The sequence below is a fragment of the Pollachius pollachius genome (genome assembly GCF_949987615.1).
Source record: "Pollachius pollachius genome assembly, chromosome: 14".
Taxonomy (NCBI): domain Eukaryota; kingdom Metazoa; phylum Chordata; class Actinopteri; order Gadiformes; family Gadidae; genus Pollachius; species Pollachius pollachius.
In genome coordinates this window covers 14589566-14610335 of record NC_136947.1, presented here as the reverse complement: position 1 = coordinate 14610335, position 20770 = coordinate 14589566, and the positions used below count along the sequence as shown (strand labels likewise).

The 20770-nt window shown below is 50.2% G+C and overlaps 1 protein-coding gene across 1 annotated transcript; it reads left to right on the top strand.

Annotated features, from left to right (window-relative positions):
* The first annotated feature begins 2055 nt into the window (after window positions 1-2055).
* smg7 (SMG7 nonsense mediated mRNA decay factor) lies at window positions 2056-20536 on the top strand. Its single transcript, XM_079751537.1, is given in 23 exon segments — window positions 2056-2173; window positions 3027-3058; window positions 3564-3684; window positions 4821-4953; window positions 5496-5667; window positions 6441-6512; window positions 6812-6962; window positions 7822-7957; window positions 9212-9374; window positions 13035-13197; window positions 13614-13684; window positions 13869-13929; window positions 14034-14153; window positions 14524-14833; window positions 14835-14957; window positions 15217-15334; window positions 15518-15846; window positions 16165-16488; window positions 18234-18320; window positions 18438-18591; window positions 18692-18862; window positions 19288-19439; window positions 19935-20536. Coding segments are annotated over 23 exon segments (3303 nt in total). The 5' UTR covers window positions 2056-2147; the 3' UTR covers window positions 20049-20536.
* Window positions 20537-20770: the final 234 nt, after the last annotated feature.

Below are 20770 nucleotides of genomic sequence, written 5' to 3'. Positions count from 1 at the left end.
TGATAGTTATTAATTGAATACAACCCTGTCCAAATGTACCTCAATCTGACATGAAGTATTCCTTGAGAGGGAGAAGATAGGTATAAAGTATGGGTGCTGACTTCCGACTGGGTTTAGGGTTACATTGGACAACCGACCAGCCTCCCCAGTGCACTGTACCGCCTGACAGCCTGGTCTTTCCAACATCGGGACACTCCCATGTGTGATGTCACTAGAGGGTGGAACAAGCAATGTCTCGTCATGGCTGATCATCATCGCCCCTGGTGTTGATATAGAGGGCCTTTAAACACGATGGACTTGTTGATGTGTTGACGGATGGGGTAGAAACGGATTCTCAAAACAATTCAGTATCAACACTGGAGTAAAAAAAACCTTTCATAGTCGAAGAACATCACTTGTGATTTCTTAATATACTCAGCTCTGAGGAAACCATTGAGTCGAATCAAACCAAACGGACCGCTTCATGTGTCCGGACCTTCCTCAACGTTCTGAAGCTGAAGCCGCTGTGGGCTTCAGCTTCAGAAGGTTCTGGAAGGACTCCTCTGAGCCTCCTGTGCTTCACCTCCGTCAGCTCGTTCATCCTCCACCTCTCAGAGCCCGTTGCCCGAGCGAGAGGAAGCCCCTGCTGATCCAGGCTGTGTTGTGCTGCCGCTCCTCGGCCAGGGTCTCCCCCGCAGCACCGCTCGGTGCTGGTAGATCTGCAGCGGGGACTTGAGGACCAGCAGGGGGACCACGCCAGACGAATTGGGTCCGCCACGTTAGTGGGGAAGGTCTAGCAGCAGGAAGGGGGGGGGGGGGGAGTGTCTACAGCACCGGCTGAGCACAAGTTCTGTAGGGGCTCAGGGCAGGGCGGAAAAAGCCTGTCACATCGACCATGGACCTTCAGCGATGACACCGTGTGGAGAGGAGCGATGGCGTGTGGACTCACGTCTCCTCCTCGGGGCGAGGTCCTAGGTTTATGGCGCTGATGGAAGAGGTCATATGTCAGGAGGAGACCTGGCAGTATATCTTCCATCCTTCATTCTCTGCAGAGGTTAATAACAAAACGTTGAATGCATGAATGTTTCAAATATGAAATAACATGGAAAGAGAATTGATTAATACAGTGATATAGTCAATTCCGTCTATAAAGGATGCACACCTTAACACACACATTCTTTTTTTTACGTTTTCAATGGGATCACCATGTGACCCGATCACTAAGTAGGGCTACAATTGATTTAGTAAATCCGCTGCGGAAGGGCCTACCGAATCTTTTATTTTATTTGAAGAAATAAAAAACCCTTACGGTATTGCTATTGTGATTGGACCACATATTTTTAGTGATAACACTAGTCCTAAATAGCTTCTTCTTCTGCATATAGAGTGGTCAACACAACACAATATACAGTTTCATGGGTTTGAGATGAGTCAGACCCTACGAGCACGGCCTCTTTGCCATTCTGCCCAGGCCGACAGACCGAAGGTTTACCTGGGTCAATTAGAGCGGTCTTCGAGAGATGCTTCATGAACCACTTCCAGAGTGCAAGCTATTTTACCTTGTTTCTCTGAATAAACCATGTGTTGAACATTAACCACTCTCCGAGTCATGTTGTAAAACAAAATTGTCATCCAACAACTCATAACTAGTTCATCCAACCTGCGATCCTATTCATTTCTCCCTTTCAACCTACTTGTCTCTCGCCACTTTCCTCTCCATGGGGTGATAAAAAGCCCTAACAAAAGTTTGTTTACATTTATTTATTAATTTAATAAAAATGTTTTTATATGTTCGCAATCTCCCGCAACCAAATACACATATCAGGCGTCCTCTGCTGTTTGGGAAAATTGGTGTGTACGCTCAAAGATGATTGACCACATACAAATATAAAAAAATAATTTTCAGCATTTTAGTACGTCAGTGACTCATCAATACCTCGTATCATTGATTCCACAAACATACACACACAAAACACACGCAAATCCACACGCACACAAACCCGCACACGCACGCACACTTCTCCGCCCCCTCCCTCCAGGTTGCCTGTGTGACGGAGCGTCACACACACCCACACACACAGACACACACAGAGTAACAATATGGCGCTGGGTGGAGTAGCTTTACGATTTTGGCCAGTCGTTGTCTGAAAGACAGACGATCGGACAGGATGAACCTCTGCGCTCAATATTTACGGTAAATCGTCACCCATACACTTCGTTTCCATATCGCCCGGCGCGAGGGTCGTGATCAGTTACCTCATACCGATACTTGTTTTGGTTGGGATGCTAATAGCTAGCTGTGTGGCTAAAGGCTAGCTGTGTGGCTAACTGCTAGCTGTATGGCTAGCCCGGGGACCAGCCCCCTGCTAGCTACCACCGTGTAGCAGCACTACCATTGCGCCTGTCGTTTAGCGGGGGTCTTCGTGGTTGTTTACAGTGGAACCTGCGACAGGTATTTCGCCCTGGGTGTCCTGCCAGTATGTCCCATGTTGTTATGTTGCTGTAGCCGAGGTCATGGCGGGGTCGCACTGAGACTGGCTGGTTTGTGTGTTGTTGCCAACTTGCTAATGTTAGCATGCATTCTATTTTGCGTGTGTCAGGTTAGCATTAGCATGTTGCTTGGGATGGGTGGTATTGGTGGAGTAGCCTTATACACGATATAATAAGGTTCTTCATTGTTGATTGTGAATGGACGTGGGGGTTTGGCGGGACGAGTGTGAAGCCGCTAAACGCGTCTCGTCCTGCGAGGTCTGGACTGGCGGTCTGTGTGCTGGGTCCCATGTTTACCTTTTCATATTACTGTAACATCTCAATGTCTGCGTGGTCTGAATACAGACAACACCCCCTGCCATTTACCCTGATTATCTGCATTAGTTTAAGAGTCTGTGGCTACCGAAGCTCTCATGGTGTCAACACTATTCGATCATCCATTCATTATATAGCAGTTAGCTTGCTCGATTACTAGTATAGTTGGATATGATGAGGAAGTATCTCATTGGATATAAATGTTGATTGTCATTTATATTTCTCACTTTGCCTCCGAGCAGACAGGCAGAGGCCCTGAAAGCTGACATGACTGGTATGTTTACAACTATTTAATTTATGTATGCATTGTTGTTTTTCTTGTCTTTTAATTGTGCCACTTTGTATAGCCTTTAACAAAGACCTACATGTTAAATTAAGGGAGGAAGAAAATACCAGTGGACTTATGTCTTTGACCTTTTCATAAAAATCCAAGAAATCATTAAGAAAAGAGAACTGCATTTGAAAGCGTATTCTTTTTGATGATCTGTGCCAGTGTGGAAAATGTGATTTTAAAAAGTACATAGGGCGAACCATTCAGTCCAGAGACCTGTGTGTCTGTGGGGGGTATTTCTTTTATTTCAATTTTCTCTAGCATTATTGAGTATATGTCTACCATGGTGTGTTGGTTATGGGTTGTTTAGTTTCTTTGTCATGTTACTCAGGGCTTACAGGTGTATAAGCTTAAAGCTAGTATGTTTGGACGTTGCCGGTGCCATGTCTTCAATGTACCTGACCACAAAGGACTGAACCAGACCCTGATCTGTTGTCCCTTTCTCCAGCAGACTCTAAGCTGGGAGCAGCAGAGGTGTGGACGTCCAGGCAGGCCCTTCAGGATGTGTACCAGAAGATGCTGGTCACCGACCTGGAGTACGCCCTGGACAAGAAAGTGGAGCAGGACTTGTAAGGAGCTCCTCTTGAACAGATGACAACGTACTGTTAGAGCAATATTTCACAGCCGATTCGCATTTATTGGCGGTCAGTCAGACGGAGAAGGAAGACACATTTAGAGGGAAACAGAACAATAGGATTAATAATCTATTTGATTTGCTATTCCAACCAAGTCGAATAAATTAAAACACCCTAACCCCTTCATATTATTATCTGGAAAATTCTGGTGTATGAAAATAAATAACAATGTATTTAAAGAGCCAGTGAGCCCACTGTTTCAGATAGAATTTGAAAACTATGTGATTTAAAAAAATGTGTTTTGGGCTTCGAGTTTTAGGAAAGAGGAAGGCATGTTATCCCAGTGGTTACGACCAATGCCAACTTTACGATACTTTTTTGGTTCCGTTATGTAACTGTTATGAACGTTATAATAAGCAATGTTGTATAGGAAATCCGCCAAACACTGTAGCATTATATGTCCGGGAAGCCTAACCCTCAGTTGGACGCGGACATTAAATACATTGATGCTCAGACGGAGCTTCACCATCCACACACACACACCGTTGCTTAATACTATATATTTCTGAGGAAGCCTTACCCTCGGACGCGAGTACAAGGTAAATTGCTGCTTTGACAGAGTTTCACCATCCACACACACCGTGGAAATATAAAATAAGTTTTCAGGAAAGCCCATCTTTCTCACGGACAACACAGTCAACCGCTGCCAAGAAAGAGCTCCACATGTCCACACAAACCGCACCGCCTGTGCCTCTTGGTCGAGACGTCAGACTACCTCGGAGGAGGTAGCCTGGCTTCACGAAAAGAAGTCCACCTACGTTCACAGCAGAGTGAAATGTTCACACATGTTGAAGAATTGCAAAAAACATAGGATTTTTTCCCTTTTTCTGTAAATTGGGGACTTATTTCAGTAGCAGTTATAAAATGGCATAGATTACTACGTTGTCGATCATATAAGACAAATGACCACTTTTAAAACAAATAGTGTTTTGGGGTTTACTCTCTTTAAGAGAGAGTTTATATATTTAGAGGATCTACGCTCACACAATGTTACAGACATGCGTCTGCGTATGCTATGCATATCAAGTATTGCTATGTAAGTCACATTTGCGTGTGTGTGTGGTGGACAGGTGGAACCATGCCTTCAAAAACCAGATCACCACCCTGCAGAGCCAGGCCAAGAACCGGGCCAACCCAAACCGCAGCGAGGTGCAGGCCAACCTGGCCCTGTTCCTGGAGGCCGCCAGCGGCTTCTACACACAGGTAAGGACTACACACACACAGGCAAGCACACACACGAGTATACCCACACACATAAACAACCAAACATCGTTCAGATTAATAAAGATGACAGAGAATTGAGTGCCCTGTTTGAGCAAAGAGCCTAATCAGAGTCAATTTATCCAATTGAAAAAAGTTAAAGCGTTAAGATATATTACAACATCTCCAACTGCTCCATCTGTTATTATTGTTTCAAGACACTTAACAGTTACCGTGGAAACGCTGCTCATCTACCTGTTATAGTTGTGACAACCTAAAGATCTCTCCGTCTGTCTGTGTATGTGTGTGTGCGTGTGTGTGTGTGTGTGTGTGTGTGTGTGTGTGTATCTCTCCCCGTCCGTCTTGGTCTGCCTCTCTCTGGCTCTCTCTCTCGCTCTCTGTCTTTCTCTTGGTCGGTCTGTCTGTCTGTCTGTCTGTCTGTCTGTCTGTTTGTCTTGGGCTCTCTCGCATCCCCCCCCCTTCTCGACATGAATTCCTAAACAGCATCACCAATTCTTACTGACCCCTTCCCCTGATTCTCCCAGCTGCTCCAGGAGCTGTGCACGGTGTTCAACGTGGACCTGCCCTGCAGGGTGCGTTCCTCTCAGCTGGGCATCATCAGCAACCAGCAGGGGGTCTGCAGTGGCATCGTCACGCCACAGAGCAGCTCCTGCTCCTACATCTGCCAGCACTGCCTGGTGCACCTGGGAGATATAGGTAACTGACATACACCTGTACAATTATACATATAAACACACTATATATACATTTTATACACAGATCTATTTATACATATAAACATACTATATATCCCCTTTGATACACCGAGACATTGAATCATATAAACACACTATACATACCCTTTATACACAGATACATTTATACATATAGACACGCTCTAAGTCCCTTTTATACACAGAGAAATATATATATTGTAATGATTAATAACCCGGACATATCTGTAGGCAGTGCGATAGAGATTTTAATAATGTTCTCGCTAAAATCACATCCTATTAGTGATATTATACAAATAGAATATGCTGGCCTGCCTCTACCTCTCTCTTTGTTAACAGGAATGGTACTGCTGACACTCCTTAAACCCCTCCCACTCATGGCATCCTGCTAGCTTGGCTACGCTAGTGGAGTCGCACATTGGCACCACTGGGTGGACAGAACACTGTTATTGAATTTTTTGAATTCTGAAAGTCTCCCGCCTGCTTACTGGGGGGGGGCTAAGCAAGAGGCTAAAATGGGGGGGGGGGTGGTATGTCGTCAACTTTGGTTTTTGCAGCCAAAGGCCCCTATTATCACCAGGTGTGAGTGTGATTTGCCTTTACAAGCCGTTTGAATTTCTGACCGTTCCTGTGCCGTAGTGACATCACAAGTGGGAGTGTCCACATAGATGTATGAGGGATAAATAAGAAACATGTGCTACATTCCACTTGGTAGGCTGGTAGACAGATCTATATATAATGTTGATGTGCCTGCAGCTCGTTACCGTAACCAGACCAGCCAGGCGGAGTCCTACTACCGCCACGCAGCCCAGCTGGTGCCCTCGAATGGTAAGTTACCCACCATGTGCTCATGTTCCTCAATCTGTATCACCGGCATGTCCAGGTCCACGCAGTACAACGGTCTGTAACAGTGCCACGCAGTACAACGGTCTGTAACAGTGCCACGCAGTACAACGGTCTGTAACAGTGCCACGCAGTACAACGGTCTGTAACAGTGCCACGCAGTACAACGGTCTGTAACAGTGCTCATCAAACCTTCTCACGTCCCAGTACCACATCGGGCCGCTATCGACCTGGTGATTCACTTTAGTAACGTGACCCCCACCCCCTTCTGTGTCGGTCCACAGGTCAGCCGTATAACCAGCTGGCCATCCTGGCCTCCTCCAAGGGAGACCACCTCACCACCATCTTCTACTACTGCCGCAGCATCGCCGTCAAATTCCCCTTCCCCGCTGCCTCCACCAACCTGCAGAAGGCCCTGTCCAAGGCCCTGGAGAGGTACCGCTCACACACTCCTTCACCCGGCGCTGCCCTGACCGCTCACACACTCCTTCACCCGGCGCTGCCCTGACCGCTCACACACTCCTTCACCCGGCGCTGCCCTGACCGCTCACACACTCCTTCACCCGGCGCTGCCCTGACCGCTCACACACTCCTTCACAGGGTGGGATTCTTATGAGTCCTATGCTTACAATGGAGCTGAACGTGGAATTCTGCGTTCAGCTCCCCCCGCCCGGTCGGCGTTGAAGGGTAGACCTTAAAACTCGACACCTCGCCTAAGGTTTGGCGCAACGGCGAATTCCTTATCCTCTTTTCCGTCAGCTGACGAACTCCCAAAGCACCAATGTCGTTCTAGAGCTGGCTTGTAGCGACTCCACAGCATCACACCTGGTGGTAAAACAGGATCACCTTTAATGCACGCAAAACCGGTTAGTTCACTAGCCACTAGTTAGTCCTATATAGCTTACACCTTTGTCGAAAGTGTCACGTGTCGAATTCAGATGCAGGCCTATGAGGAGCAGGTAGGGTGGACAGGATCATGTATCTGAATGCACCGTCTAATCCCTACCTATCATGTGTCTGTATTCACTCAGGTGCAAGGGTGTTCTGCTCAATGATACCTATGCGTAGAGATTGGCTAGGGGGGGGGTCAAACACAGGTCGCTCTTGACAAGGAGTCCAACACCGTGTCACTTTCCTGCCCCCATGTTTAGTTTTTCCTATCCATGGGGAGAGGTGTATGTAAACCGCTTCAGTGTGTTGCGATGGGGGTCCACCAACTTAGCCCCTGCGCTCTCCTGCCTCTAGTGGTGAGTTGTGGTTGCTCAATGACTTGTCTTCCCCCCCCTTCCGCTAGCCGTGATGAGGTGAAGAACAAGTGGAACGTGGCAGACTTCATCAAGGCCTTCATCAAGTTCCACGGCCACGTGTACCTGAACAAGAGCCCGGACAAGCTGAGCCCTCTGAGGGAAAAGCTGGAGGAACAGTTCCAGGTACGAACGAAAGCTCCTCGTTCCTTCCTAACACCTCTCTTCCTTCCTCATTTTTTCCTACCTGTTTTCAACCTGCCTACTTGCTAACTGCCAACTGCATACCACCATACCTCCTTCCCATGTGTATCCTTGATTCCTTCCTACCTGCATGTTCCCTACCTGGTCTTTTAAACGGTTGCCAGAATCATGATAACCCTTTGGTCCGCAGGTCACGTTTGTTGTTAACTTTTGACATTCAGACCTTGAGCTCAGGAGGCAGCAATGTTCTTTATCAGTCCCTGATGGGAAATTAGGTATGAGATAAGAAGAAGAGAAGAACATTCAGACTAACAGTTTAGATTATCTGTCACAGCAGTAAAAGCACAGGACAAAGAAAGGATACATAGGCTTGGTGACCACTGATGTGGTCCAACTGGGGTTGCCCTGTTTGTGATGAGGTTCTGGTTCCCCTGGTTTTGATGTGGTCCCCCTGGTTGTGATGTGGTTATCCTTGTTCAGATTTGGTTCTGGTTCCAAAGGTTCTACTGTGGGTCTCCTAGTTCTTATGTTCTCCTGGTTCTGTTGGTGTTCTCCTGGTTATAATGTGGTTCTGATGTGGTTCTCCTGGTTATAATGTGGTTCTCCTACTTATGATGCGGTTCTCCTGGTTGTGATGTGGTTCCTCTGGTAATAATGTGGTTCTCCTAGTTATAATGTGGTTCTCCTAGTTATAATGTGGTTCTCCTGGTTATAATGTGGTTCTCCTGGTTATAATGTGGTTCTCCTAGTTATAATGCGGTTCTCCTAGTTATAATGCGGTTCTCCTAGTTATAATGTGGTTCTCCTAGTTATAATGTGGTTCTCCTAGTTATAATGCTGTTCTCCTGTTTCTGATGTGGTTCTCCTGGTTATAATTTGGTTCTGATGTGGTTCTCCTGGTTATAATGTGGTTCTCCTACTTATGATGCGGTTCTCCTGGTTCTGATGTGGTTCCTCTGGTAATAATGTGGTTCTCCTAGCTATAATGTGGTTCTCCTAGTTATAATGTGGTTCTCCTGGTTATAATGTGGTTCTCCTAGTTATAATGCGGTTCTCCTGGTTATAATGTGGTTCTCCTTGTTCTGATGTGGTTCTCCTGGTTATAATGCGGTTCTCCTGGTTATAATGTGGTTCTCTTTGTTCTGATGTGGTTCTCCTGGTTATAATGCGGTTCTCCTTGTTCTGATGTGGTTCTCCTGGTTATAATGTGGATATCCTGGTTGTCCCCCCCTAAAGAGGCTGGTTCTGCAGAAAGCCTTCAGCTCCCAGCAGCTGGTTCACCTGACGGTCATCAACCTGTTTGACCTGAACCACCTGAGAGACCTGAGTCTGGAGGGCACTGAGCAGACCTACAGCCCGGACCACCTCACCAGCTGGGCCCAGCTCCTTGGCCTGTTTGGTACGTACCACACCACTTATGGCAGGGGTCGGCCACTTGGGTAGAGGTGTTGCTGCGCTGTCTCCACAGAGACAACGTAGCGATATCATCATGAGCGTTTCTAACTGGAGAGAAAGGGAAATCCGCGAGCTGCTGATCATGTGAGAGAAGGTGATGCAGTCGTATTAAACAAAGACGTTGAAAGATGGTGCGATCTACGCGAGAGACGCAGAGGAACTGTCCTTAGGAGGCTTTTGTCGGGATGAAAAACAAGTGGTCAACAAAATGAAGAATATGTTGGCGTTTTTGCACTTGTAAATAGTTAATCGCGTTTGTAGCCTACACTCGACGTGAACTCATTCTTGCATGCGGGTGTCTTCATTCATGAAAAAATAAAAACATTTGGGAATATTATTCTAAAGAGGTCTAGACTCCGTGCGCAGCCCCGCCTTCTCCAGTGAACCAAGAAAGCCCGTGCCGTGACGAACAGGGGAATTTACCACCTCGGTTTTACTCAGGAAACTTGAGATAAGACGGTGAAATCGCAGGGCGTGCCAAGGCTTGGCTGTGTAGAAAGGCCTTATTCTGGGGAGAGCACAGTAGTTATGACCTCAAAAAGCAGCCAACCATTCTTAAAACAATTCACACAACACAACACACACACACACACCACGGCGGGTACAGACTACACACACGCACACACACACACACACACACACACACACACACACACACACACCACGGCGGGTAAGATTGACTGCGCGCACGCACACGCACACGCACATATACACACACCGTGGTGGGTGCTGACTGACTGCGCACACACACAAACCTCCACTCCTAGCCTACTCATCGTTAGAAGAGCTGTAGGCAAAGTAGCCTCATCAGAGCCTCTACTTGCGTTAAAAGGCAAAGTCTCAGAGCTTGGCGTCTTAAATCTTTTGTGGACTTTTGTCTACAGCTCCTGCCTTTCTCTGCGTGCAGTATCACACAAAAATAAGTAATGTTGGGTCGCCATGGTTGTTGTACATAGGCCTATAGAGGGGGGTTCCATTTCATTTAATATTGCATAGTTTTCAATAACTCCCGCTCAGCCCCCCGCAGCTTACGCGTGACCGTGACGAGTGTGTCTCTAACCTTCCGGAGTAGTAGCAGGATTTCATTTAAATTCAAAAACGGATGTGAAAGACAAAAAAGTTCACTGTATCCGGCCCTTTACATTTAAGCTAACAGATATAGATATTGGATATTCGTGAAAAATAAAATAATAATAATTTCAGAATAATCAGGCGGGCCAGATGTCTTGCGGGCCAGTTATGGCCCGCGGACCGCCAGTTGCTGACCCCTGACTTAGGGCATAATAAACCACTGTGTGTACATTGCAATATGCAGTATTGTTTTCGACACAGATACACCCTTTTCGGTTCGAAAGAAAATGAATGAAAAATAAATGTATTTTTTGGCCAAAGCTCATGAGCCAGGGGATGAGCTTTACTGTCTGACAAGCTTATGATGTCATTACTCACCGAGCTCATGATGTCATTACCGACGGAGCTCATGTTGTCATTATAGACCGAGCTCATGATGTCATTACTGACCGAGCTCATGACGTCATTACTGACCGAGCTCATGACGTCATTACTGACCGCGCTCATGACGTCATTACTGACCGAGCTCATGACGTCATTACTGACCGAGCTCATGACGTCATTACTGACCGCGCTCATGACGTCATTACTGACCGAGCTCATGATGTCATTACTGACCGCGCTCATGATGTCATTACTGACCGCGCTCATGATGTCATTACTGACCGCGCGCATGATGTCATTACTGACCGAGCTCATGATGTCATTACTGACCGCGCTCATGATGTCATTACTGACCGAGCTCATGATGTCATTACTGACCGAGCTCATGACGTCATTACTGACCGCGCTCATGACGTCATTACTGACCGAGCTCATGACGTCATTACTGACCGCGCTCATGATGTCATTACTGACCGAGCTCATGATGTCATTACTGACCGCGCTCATGATGTCATTACTGACCGCGCTCATGATGTCATTACTGACCGAGCTCATGACGTCATTACTGACCGCGCTCATGACGTCATTACTGACCGCGCTCATGATGTCATTACTGACCGCGCTCATGATGTCATTACTGACCGAGCTCATGATGTCATTACTGACCGAGCTCATGATGTCATTACGGACCGCGCTCATGATGTCATTACTGACCGCGCTCATGATGTCATTACTGACCGCGCTCATGATGTCATTACTGACCGCGCTCAAGACGTCATTACTGACCGCGCTCATGATGTCATTACTGACCGCGCTCATGATGTCATTACTGACCGCGCGCATGATGTTATTACTGACCGAGCTCATGATGTCATTACTGACCGCGCTCATGATGTCATTACTGACCGCGCTCAAGACGTCATTACTGACCGCGCTCAAGACGTCATTACTGACCGAGCTCATGATGTCATTACTGACCGAGCTCATGATGTTATTACTGACCGAGCTCATGATGTCATTACGGACCGCGCTCATGATGTCATTACTGACCGCGCTCATGATGTCATTACTGACCGCGCTCATGATGTCATTACTGACCGCGCTCAAGACGTCATTACTGACCGCGCTCATGATGTCATTACTGACCGCGCTCATGATGTCATTACTGACCGCGCGCATGATGTTATTACTGACCGAGCTCATGATGTCATTACTGACCGCGCTCATGATGTCATTACTGACCGCGCTCAAGACGTCATTACTGACCGCGCTCATGATGTCATTACTGACCGCGCTCATAGTGTCATTACTGACCGAGCTCATGATGTCATTACTGACCGAGCTCATGATGTCATTACGGACCGCGCTCATGATGTCATTACTGACCGCGCTCATGATGTCATTACTGACCGCGCTCATGATGTCATTACTGACCGCGCTCAAGACGTCATTACTGACCGCGCTCATGATGTCATTACTGACCGCGCTCATGATGTCATTACTGACCGCGCGCATGATGTTATTACTGACCGAGCTCATGATGTCATTACTGACCGCGCTCATGATGTCATTACTGACCGCGCTCAAGACGTCATTACTGACCGCGCTCAAGACGTCATTACTGACCGAGCTCATGATGTCATTACTGACCGAGCTCATGATGTTATTACTGACCGAGCTCATGATGTCATTACTGACCGAGCTCATGATGTCATTACTGACCGCGCTCAAGACGTCATTACTGACCGAGCTCATGATGTCATTACTGACCGCGCTCAAGACGTCATTACTGACCGCGCTCAAGACGTCATTACTGACCGAGCTCATGATGTCATTACGGACCGCGCTCATGATGTCATTACTGACCGCGCTCATGATGTCATTACTGACCGCGCTCATGATGTCATTACTGACCGCGCTCAAGACGTCATTACTGACCGCGCTCATGATGTCATTACTGACCGCGCTCATGATGTCATTACTGACCGCGCGCATGATGTTATTACTGACCGAGCTCATGATGTCATTACTGACCGCGCTCATGATGTCATTACTGACCGCGCTCAAGACGTCATTACTAACCGCGCTCATGACGTCATTAAGGCCAGAACACCTGATGTCACTGTGTGTGTCTCCCCTCCGCCCACAGTGTCCTTCCTTGGCGTGATGTGCTGCCGGGTGCTGCTGAACCATCACCAGCACCAGGGGGAGCTGCTGGGCGAGTGTCCGCTCCCAGCCGTCAAGGTGTCTCTGGACTGGCTCCGCCTGCGGCCCAGCGTCTTCCAGGAGGGAGCCCTGCACCAGAGGCAGCAGTAAGAGACCTCCTCGCGTTCTAACCACATGTGCCCTACCCTCCGTAGAGCTTTGACAGTGCCTCAGAGGCATCGAGCAGCAGGGGGGATAACCTAATAACCGCTCAGTGACTGAAGACGTTTTGCGTTGAACCGCAGGGATTTTCATTTGCACCTCTTGCTGAGGTTCAGGTTCAACAGGTGGTGCTGCGGTCAATCATACTTTATATTTGGACAGGGAGGGCTTGACTAGGGAACGTACGCAATAAGACAGGGGTTTGAAATGACCGGGTTAGGGACAGAATGGGGCCAAGGATACATTCGAGGGTTCAACCAAAAAAACACATCTAATTAGGGGACGGCGGAACAAAAAGAGGTGTGTGAGTTTTAGATTAGAGATGCTTTGGTTCTTATGCTGCTGTGTGTTTGGTCCCCAGCGTTTGGCCCTGGCTGGTCGCCATCCTCAACAGCTTCCAGCCATGTGAGGAAATCATGGCGCCATCTGCTGGTGAGGAGCATATTCAGTTCTTATGATGAAGCCGTGATGACAATAACATGGGCTACTGGCTGAAGACGATCAGTGTTCTTGTATATTGTAGCGTTGTAGATCTTTTTTGCGCTATCTATGTGTAAGACTTGTGTATTATCCTCCCAAGTTCTAAATTCTTTTTTTTTTTGTTTGTATCTTCCAGTCACTCCCCTGCCAGAGGAGTTTGAGCTGCAGGGATTCCTGGCCCTCAGGCCTGCCTTGAGGTACGCACGGCGCACACACTTAGACCCTTACACACTTACACATGCACGTACTTATTTCATGGTCGGCTAGCCAGTGGGAAAGTGACCCAGTCTGTGTGTTTCAGGACCCTGGACTTCAGTAAGGGCCACCAGGGCATGCTGCTGGATGGGGACACCCCCGCCCTCCAACCCCGCCACCACAGACTCATCAGCCTGGGGAGATGGATCGCTGACACCCTTCCCTGGTAACTCTCTTACCAAGTCTCCCTCCCTTACTGTCTGTCTTCCCTTCCTCTTATTATGTCTTTGTGTGTCTCTCTCTCTCTTACTCGCCTCTTAGTCTGTCAGTCTCTCTGTCTCTCATCTCCTGACCCCTCTCTGTTCACCAGCCCTCTTCAACTTCTTTCTCTTTCTCTCTCTCTGCCTGTCTGTCTTGTCTGTCTGTCTGTGTCTCTCTCTATCTCTGTCTCTCATTCATCGACAGCTTTATTGGCAAATTATTAAAGCTGTACACATCGCGCTGTGGTGCTCAGCTAGTGATTATGCGATGCGTTGTGGTACTAAGTGATCGTGATCGTACGATGTGTAACCACGTTGCTGTGTCCCGCGTTGCAGCCTGATGCGCTACCAGGCGAGCGACGAGGGCCAGCTCCTCTTCCTCAGCGACCTCCCGGGTCTGCCGCTCCCGGAGCCCCAGGAGCGGGAGGTGCCCGTCCTGCAGGAGTCGTCCAACGGCGAGGCGCACGACGCGGCCGCCAACAGGACCCTCAAGTCGGTGCTGTCGGCGGGCCGCGGCCCCGCCCCCGGCCCGGACGCCGGCGAGCGGCCCGTGGTCACCTTCAAGGAGAACATCAAGCCTCGCGAGCCGAGCCGCGACGTGCCACCCGCCCGCGCCGGACACGCCCACGTCGAGCGCCCGCGGGACCCCCCCCCTCAAGGCCGTGGGCGCAGCCGGGCGGGCGGAGCGGGCGGAGCCCAAGAGGGAGGGCAAGAGGAAGTGTGAGGCCAAGAGGACGCTGCAGGACAAGGCGTGCGACGCCGGGAAACAGGTACCGTCACGCCGCGCTCGCGTGGGGCCAGACGGGACGGGCATGTATTGCTTGTACGGAATTGCAGGGAGACGAAAGGGCATGAGGCATGGCGGGATTAAAATAATACTGTGTTTTTAAAGGTAAAGCTTTTCTTAACGTTAACACTTTTGGCAGCCATGTTGGTATGATCTTAAACTGGGGGTTGAGGAGCATTGCCTGGCTTTCTAATTAGAAACTCCCAAGTGGTTTTGATGATTGCGTGTGTGTGTGTTTCCAGGTGAAGGGTCAACCTGACCAGAGGAAGACCCCTGTGAGTCAGCCCCAGACCACCTGCTCCTCCCAGTTCATCCCCATCCACCACCCTGGAGCCTTCCCCCCTCTACCCAGCCGACCAGGTACACACACCTGGACACGCCCGCCGGATACACACCTGGACACGCCCGCCGGATACACACCTGGACACGCCCGCCGGATACACACCTGGACACGCCCGCCGGATACACACCGGGACACGCGCTCACACTCACACACATCCCTCCACCTGAATCCACACCCTGACAGACTCTCCCCCCTGCCAGGTTTCCCGCCGCAGGCCTACGTCATCCCCCCCCCTGTGCCGTTCGCGGGCCTCCAGGTGAACCCGGGCTTCAGCTTCTCTGCGGGGGTCCCGGGTGCCTTCCTCCAGAACTCCGGCCCCCAGCCCAACTCCGCCTCCTCCCAGGGCCCGGGAGGGAAGCCATCCCACATCCCGTACAGCCAGCAGCGGCCGTCGGCCCCCGGGCCGGCCCCGGGGCCGGGGGGCCCGGGCCAGCAGCTGCAGGTGCAGACCCTGCCCCCCCAGCAGCAGTCCCCCACCAAACCGGTCCAGATGGGGAAGAGCCCCCCACACATTCCGGCCATGCAGCAGGTCTGGCTCATCCCCTTTGTCTTACTGTTGATGAAGTCACACACGCACACCTACCTGGTCTCACACGCACGCACACATGCACACACCTATATTACACACACACTGTCACACCCCTTCAAACTTCTTATCAGAACGGAAACTTTGTTTAAGGACTCTGTTTAACATTTAATGTCACTACATGGTCTCCGGCCATGTTGTGCGATGTGGTCATCCTCATCGTCACGTCCTCATCACCATCACAGCAATCTCCCTCGGTCTTACAGCGTGGGCGCTGGGGCTTACCCAATTGGCTGATTCTGGTTGGTTGTGACCCCCCAGCAGTACATGCAGGTCCAGGAGCAGCCGGCCCCCATGTGGAGCCAGGGCCAGGCGGGGGTGCAGAAGATGCAGATGCAGCCCGCCAAGCAGTCCCAGCAGCAGCCCTATTTCCTGTCGCCTCAGGCCCCCCCCGGCCCGCTGGACAACAGCAACAAGGGGATGAAGTTCCCCGACGTGGTCCAGATGCAGGACTACTACTGGGAGCAGGCCGCCTACCGCATGGGGGGCGGGGAGCGAGGCCTTGGGAAGAGACCCCCCCCTGGGGGCTTCTGCCCCGAGGCCGACGCCCCGTCCGCCGCTGGGCCCCGCGGAGCTCCGTTTGAGGTGAGACACGTCCTCTGTGTTGAACGGCGCGTCGGCTTGGTCACTCTGCGGCCATCTTGGCGCTAAACGCTAGCCGGGTGGGGGTCGGTGAACAAGGACGGGGTTACCGGGGCGACCACGCCCTTGATGAGTTGGAAGACTCATGATTGGATGTTGATGAGTTGTCGTCAGCAGGCGTGATTCCCAAAATAGGCGTTTGGTGTTTTTCTGCAGAGCTACACAGCATTAGGCGCCGTTTGTATTTGGTCTCAGCTGGAAACCATGGAAACCAAAGATGGCCCTCTAAAATCCAATGTGAATGCGATCTGACATCAGAGGTGCAGGGGACAGGAGACACCAGGTGTGGGCGGGCTCCTGGTAGCGTAACCCGAGGTCGCAGGTTCAATTCCCACTTGTGCCTTGGTTTCGTGTTTCATGGCTGCAGACCTCCGACCTTGCCTCTTTCCAGCTGTCTCACTGCCTTGCCGTCTGTCCCCCTCTCCCTCTTGCATCCTCCCCATTTCTCCTTCCTTCCTCTTTCCTTTTCCTTTCCCTCCCTTGATTCCCCCCCCCCCTGTGTGTGTGTGTGTGTGTGTGTGTGTGTGTGTGTGTGTCTGTGTCTGTGTGCCTGCCTGTCTTCGTGTGTGTGTGTGTGTGTGTGTGTGTGCGTGTGTGTGTGTGTGTGTGTGTGTGTGTTCTCCTTCTCCCAGCAGGAAAACAGGGGCTCGGTCCTCCTGCCAGAGCTGGTCAAATCTCTGGCCGACTTGGAGGAGACGGGGGAGGGCCTGCTGTGTACTAAAGCCCCTGGTTTCTACCAGGCCCTGGCAGGGCCTCTTAGCACTGCTACCAGACACAGCCTGTTTGTATGTAGCCTCGCCTCTCGAACCCAGGCCCTAGAACCCAAACAGAGAACCACGACTCTAGGGAACCAATCCAACAAGTGGATGTAGTCTTGCAATGTCACAGATATGTCTGTGAGACATTTTAAGACCGGATACACTTTCATTCATTCATTCATCATCCAGACAACTTTTGCATGAGTTGTCCACCATAGCGAGCTGTATCCTAACACTGAAATAATTGTATTTTGGTATATTTAAAACGTTTTAGTATATATATATATATATATATATATATACACAAAATGGTTTAGTATGGTTTAGATAGTTTGATCTGCGCAGTGTGGCTAACCCTTAGAAACCACGCTACCAGGAGGTCTGTAGTAACTGTAGTCCACAGTGTTATGTGGAAGCTGGTAAACCTCTCTGTGTTCACAGCTCCATGCAGTCATCCCTCCATCTGTCTTTGTCCACGCTTTGAGTGAGTGGCTGGCTAGATGGTTAGCTAGCTGGCTGGCTGGTTTGCTAGCTATCTTGATGATCGGCTAGCTTGTTATCTAGCTGCCTGGCTGGTTAGCCGGCTAGCTTGTTCTTTAGCTGGTTTGCTGGATAGCTAGCTGGCTGGGGTGAGCGTCTGCAAGCGGGGCTCCTCCTAGTGGACATTGCTCACAGCCCAACAGCTGTGGTCTGGTCAGCAAGTCAACACGTTCACCTCGTACTCATCATTCCATTGGCATGACGTCGATATGAAATGAGTGTTGGATGAAACTATACACGGACATGATGGTGGTTATACTTGCTAGTGTGTGTGTGTGTGTGTGTGTGTGTGTGTGTGTGTGAGTGTGTGTGTGTGTGTGTGTGTGTGTGGAGCATGGGATGCCACCCTTTTTCCTTTTTTTTATAACATCCGTCTCGTCCAATCAACAGCTGCCAAGTCAGACCAGGATGGACGGCGTCTCGGACATGATCAGCCAATCCTCTTCCCTGCTGCCTCTGAGCGGCTTCCCCATCCAGGTGTGTTACAATGAGACGCGGACATTTCACTGTGCCTTGACTCAGCCACACCCCCAGGGGGGCGGGGGGCGTGGCTGTGTGTGTAGGGACCAAAGAAGCTAATGTTTGTGTGTTTAGGAGAACTTCCAGAACAACAGCATCTTCAGCCAGGCATATGGCCACCAACTGGCACCCCACCCCAAGCCCGATGCTCCCATGATGCACCAGGAGCCCTCGCTCTACTCCCTGTTCGAGGGCACGCCCTGGTCCCCCTCGCTGCCCGCCAGCTCAGGTACCCGCAACGACCCGACAGGGGATGAGAGTAGAATTTCTTTTTGGAGATTCATGTGCGCTAACAGCCGTCTCGTGTTGTTGGTTGTTTTGTACGACAGACCAGTCCACCCCGGCCAGCCAGTCCCCCCACTCCTCCAACCCCAGCAGCCTGCCCTCCTCCCCCCCGACCCACAGCCACGCCGCCACCCCCTTCTCCAACTTCGGGCCCATCGGCACTCCGGACAGCCGGGACCGCCGGCTGCTCGACCGCTGGAAGACCGATAAGACCGGTAAACTGGGTTCCACCTGGCAGCTTCTTGTATCTCAGTGGTAGAACTCTGGAAAGACTAGGGCTAGGCTTATTTTTGCTAGGCTACTAGGTTACCTGTTGCTAGGATACAAGGTTACTTATTACAAGGCAACGTGTTGCTAGGCTACCAGGTTACCTGTTGCTAGGATGCAAGGTTACTTATTACAAGGCAACGTGTTGCTAGGCTACCAGGTTACCTGTTGCTAGGATGCAAGGTTACTTATTACAAGGCAACGTGTTGCTAGGCTACCAGGTTACCTGTTGCTAGGCTACTAGCTTCTAGACTACTTGTTGTTATGCTACTAGTTGCTAGGCAACCAGGGTACTTGTTTTTAGGCTACTTGTGGCTAGGCCACTCGGTGCGAGGGGACAGTTTTTTTGACGGTTGCCCCCTCGTCCTCCAAGGGGGTGTTGGGGGCCTAGGCTTGGACTACCTGCCCTCGGGGCCGGTGGCTCCAGACCCCAGCTGGCACCAACCCGGCCCGGCAAACAGCTCCTGGGCCGGGCAGGAGACGCCCATGGAAGACTCCTCCACCGTGCTGCTGGACAGCCTCAAGGTACCCCCTCTCTCGCACGCACATGCACACACACATGCATTAGGGCTGCTTGATTAGGGAAAAAATCACCATCACAATTATTTTGGTCAATATTCAAATCGCGATAATTCAAACGATTATTTTTAAGTTTGAAAACATGTTGTATTTATTCATTTTGTCTCTCCCAAATAACACTTTGTAACTGAGAACTTTGAAATTTCGCAAAACGGTCAAAAAGAAAATCTAAAATAATATACAGAAATGTATCAAGCTGTTCTGCACTTTCTATAAAACATTTAATGATAAACAAAATATATATATAAATTGAATACTCGATTTAATTAGTTTTGTGATCGTTTGATGAAATCGCTGTTAAAATTCGATTAATCACCCAGCCCTAATATGCATATGCACACTGTTGTCCTGCTATGCCTGTGCCAAACTGCAGCACATATAAAACCAAAATATGTGTGTAAAGTAAGGCAATAATGACGGCGGCCCCCCCCTCTGTCCTAGTCCATCTGGTCCAGCTCCATGATGCAGCCGGGCCCGTCCGCCCTGGAGCAGCTCCTCCTGCAGCAGAAACAGAAGCAGCAGCGGGCCCACGGCAACATGAACCCCCCTCACTGAGCAGCAGCGCCCCCTGCTGGGGGGGGAATACCTGGAGGAACACCCACATTACTGTGGGGAGCGGTGGAGGGCAGTTAACCCCGCCACCCACCCACCCACCCAAGAGCCCCAACGACGGGAGCCACGGTTGCTATGATCTGTTGCCGAGGCGCGCCTCACCACAGGGGAGGACAGGGGGGAGGTCAAGCGAGCAAGCTCTCTCTCTCTCTCCACGCCGCCGCCGAAAAACCCAAGGTCCGGGTTCAACTGTAAGCCCAACGCCAGACTCAGAACAGACCCCTCCTACACGCACACGCACACGCACACGCACACGCACACACACACACGCACACACACACACACACAAACACACGCACACACGTGTAGGTTGAACCCCCCTCCTTTCGGACCTCTTCTCTTCCTCGAGCGAAAGACTTCCCAGGAACGACATCACGACTCAACGATGATCTCTGATTGGCTGTTTGGTCTCGGCGGATATCTCTTTTTAAAGAAGCTCTGTGGAGGGAGGGAGGGAGGGAGGAGATGGGTGAGATGAAGGGGGGAGGAAGAGAGAGACAGAGGGGAAGAACAGTCGTGTGGCGTTATTTTCTTGGGGGAAGAGCCCTGGAGGTACACTGGGGCGGTCTCTCATGTCTTCACTACTTTTACTTGTTATGGAGAGAGGCAGGAAGGAACTATCTTTGGCTGGTTTCTGTCTTCGTCGATGAAGGCTTTTTTTTTTT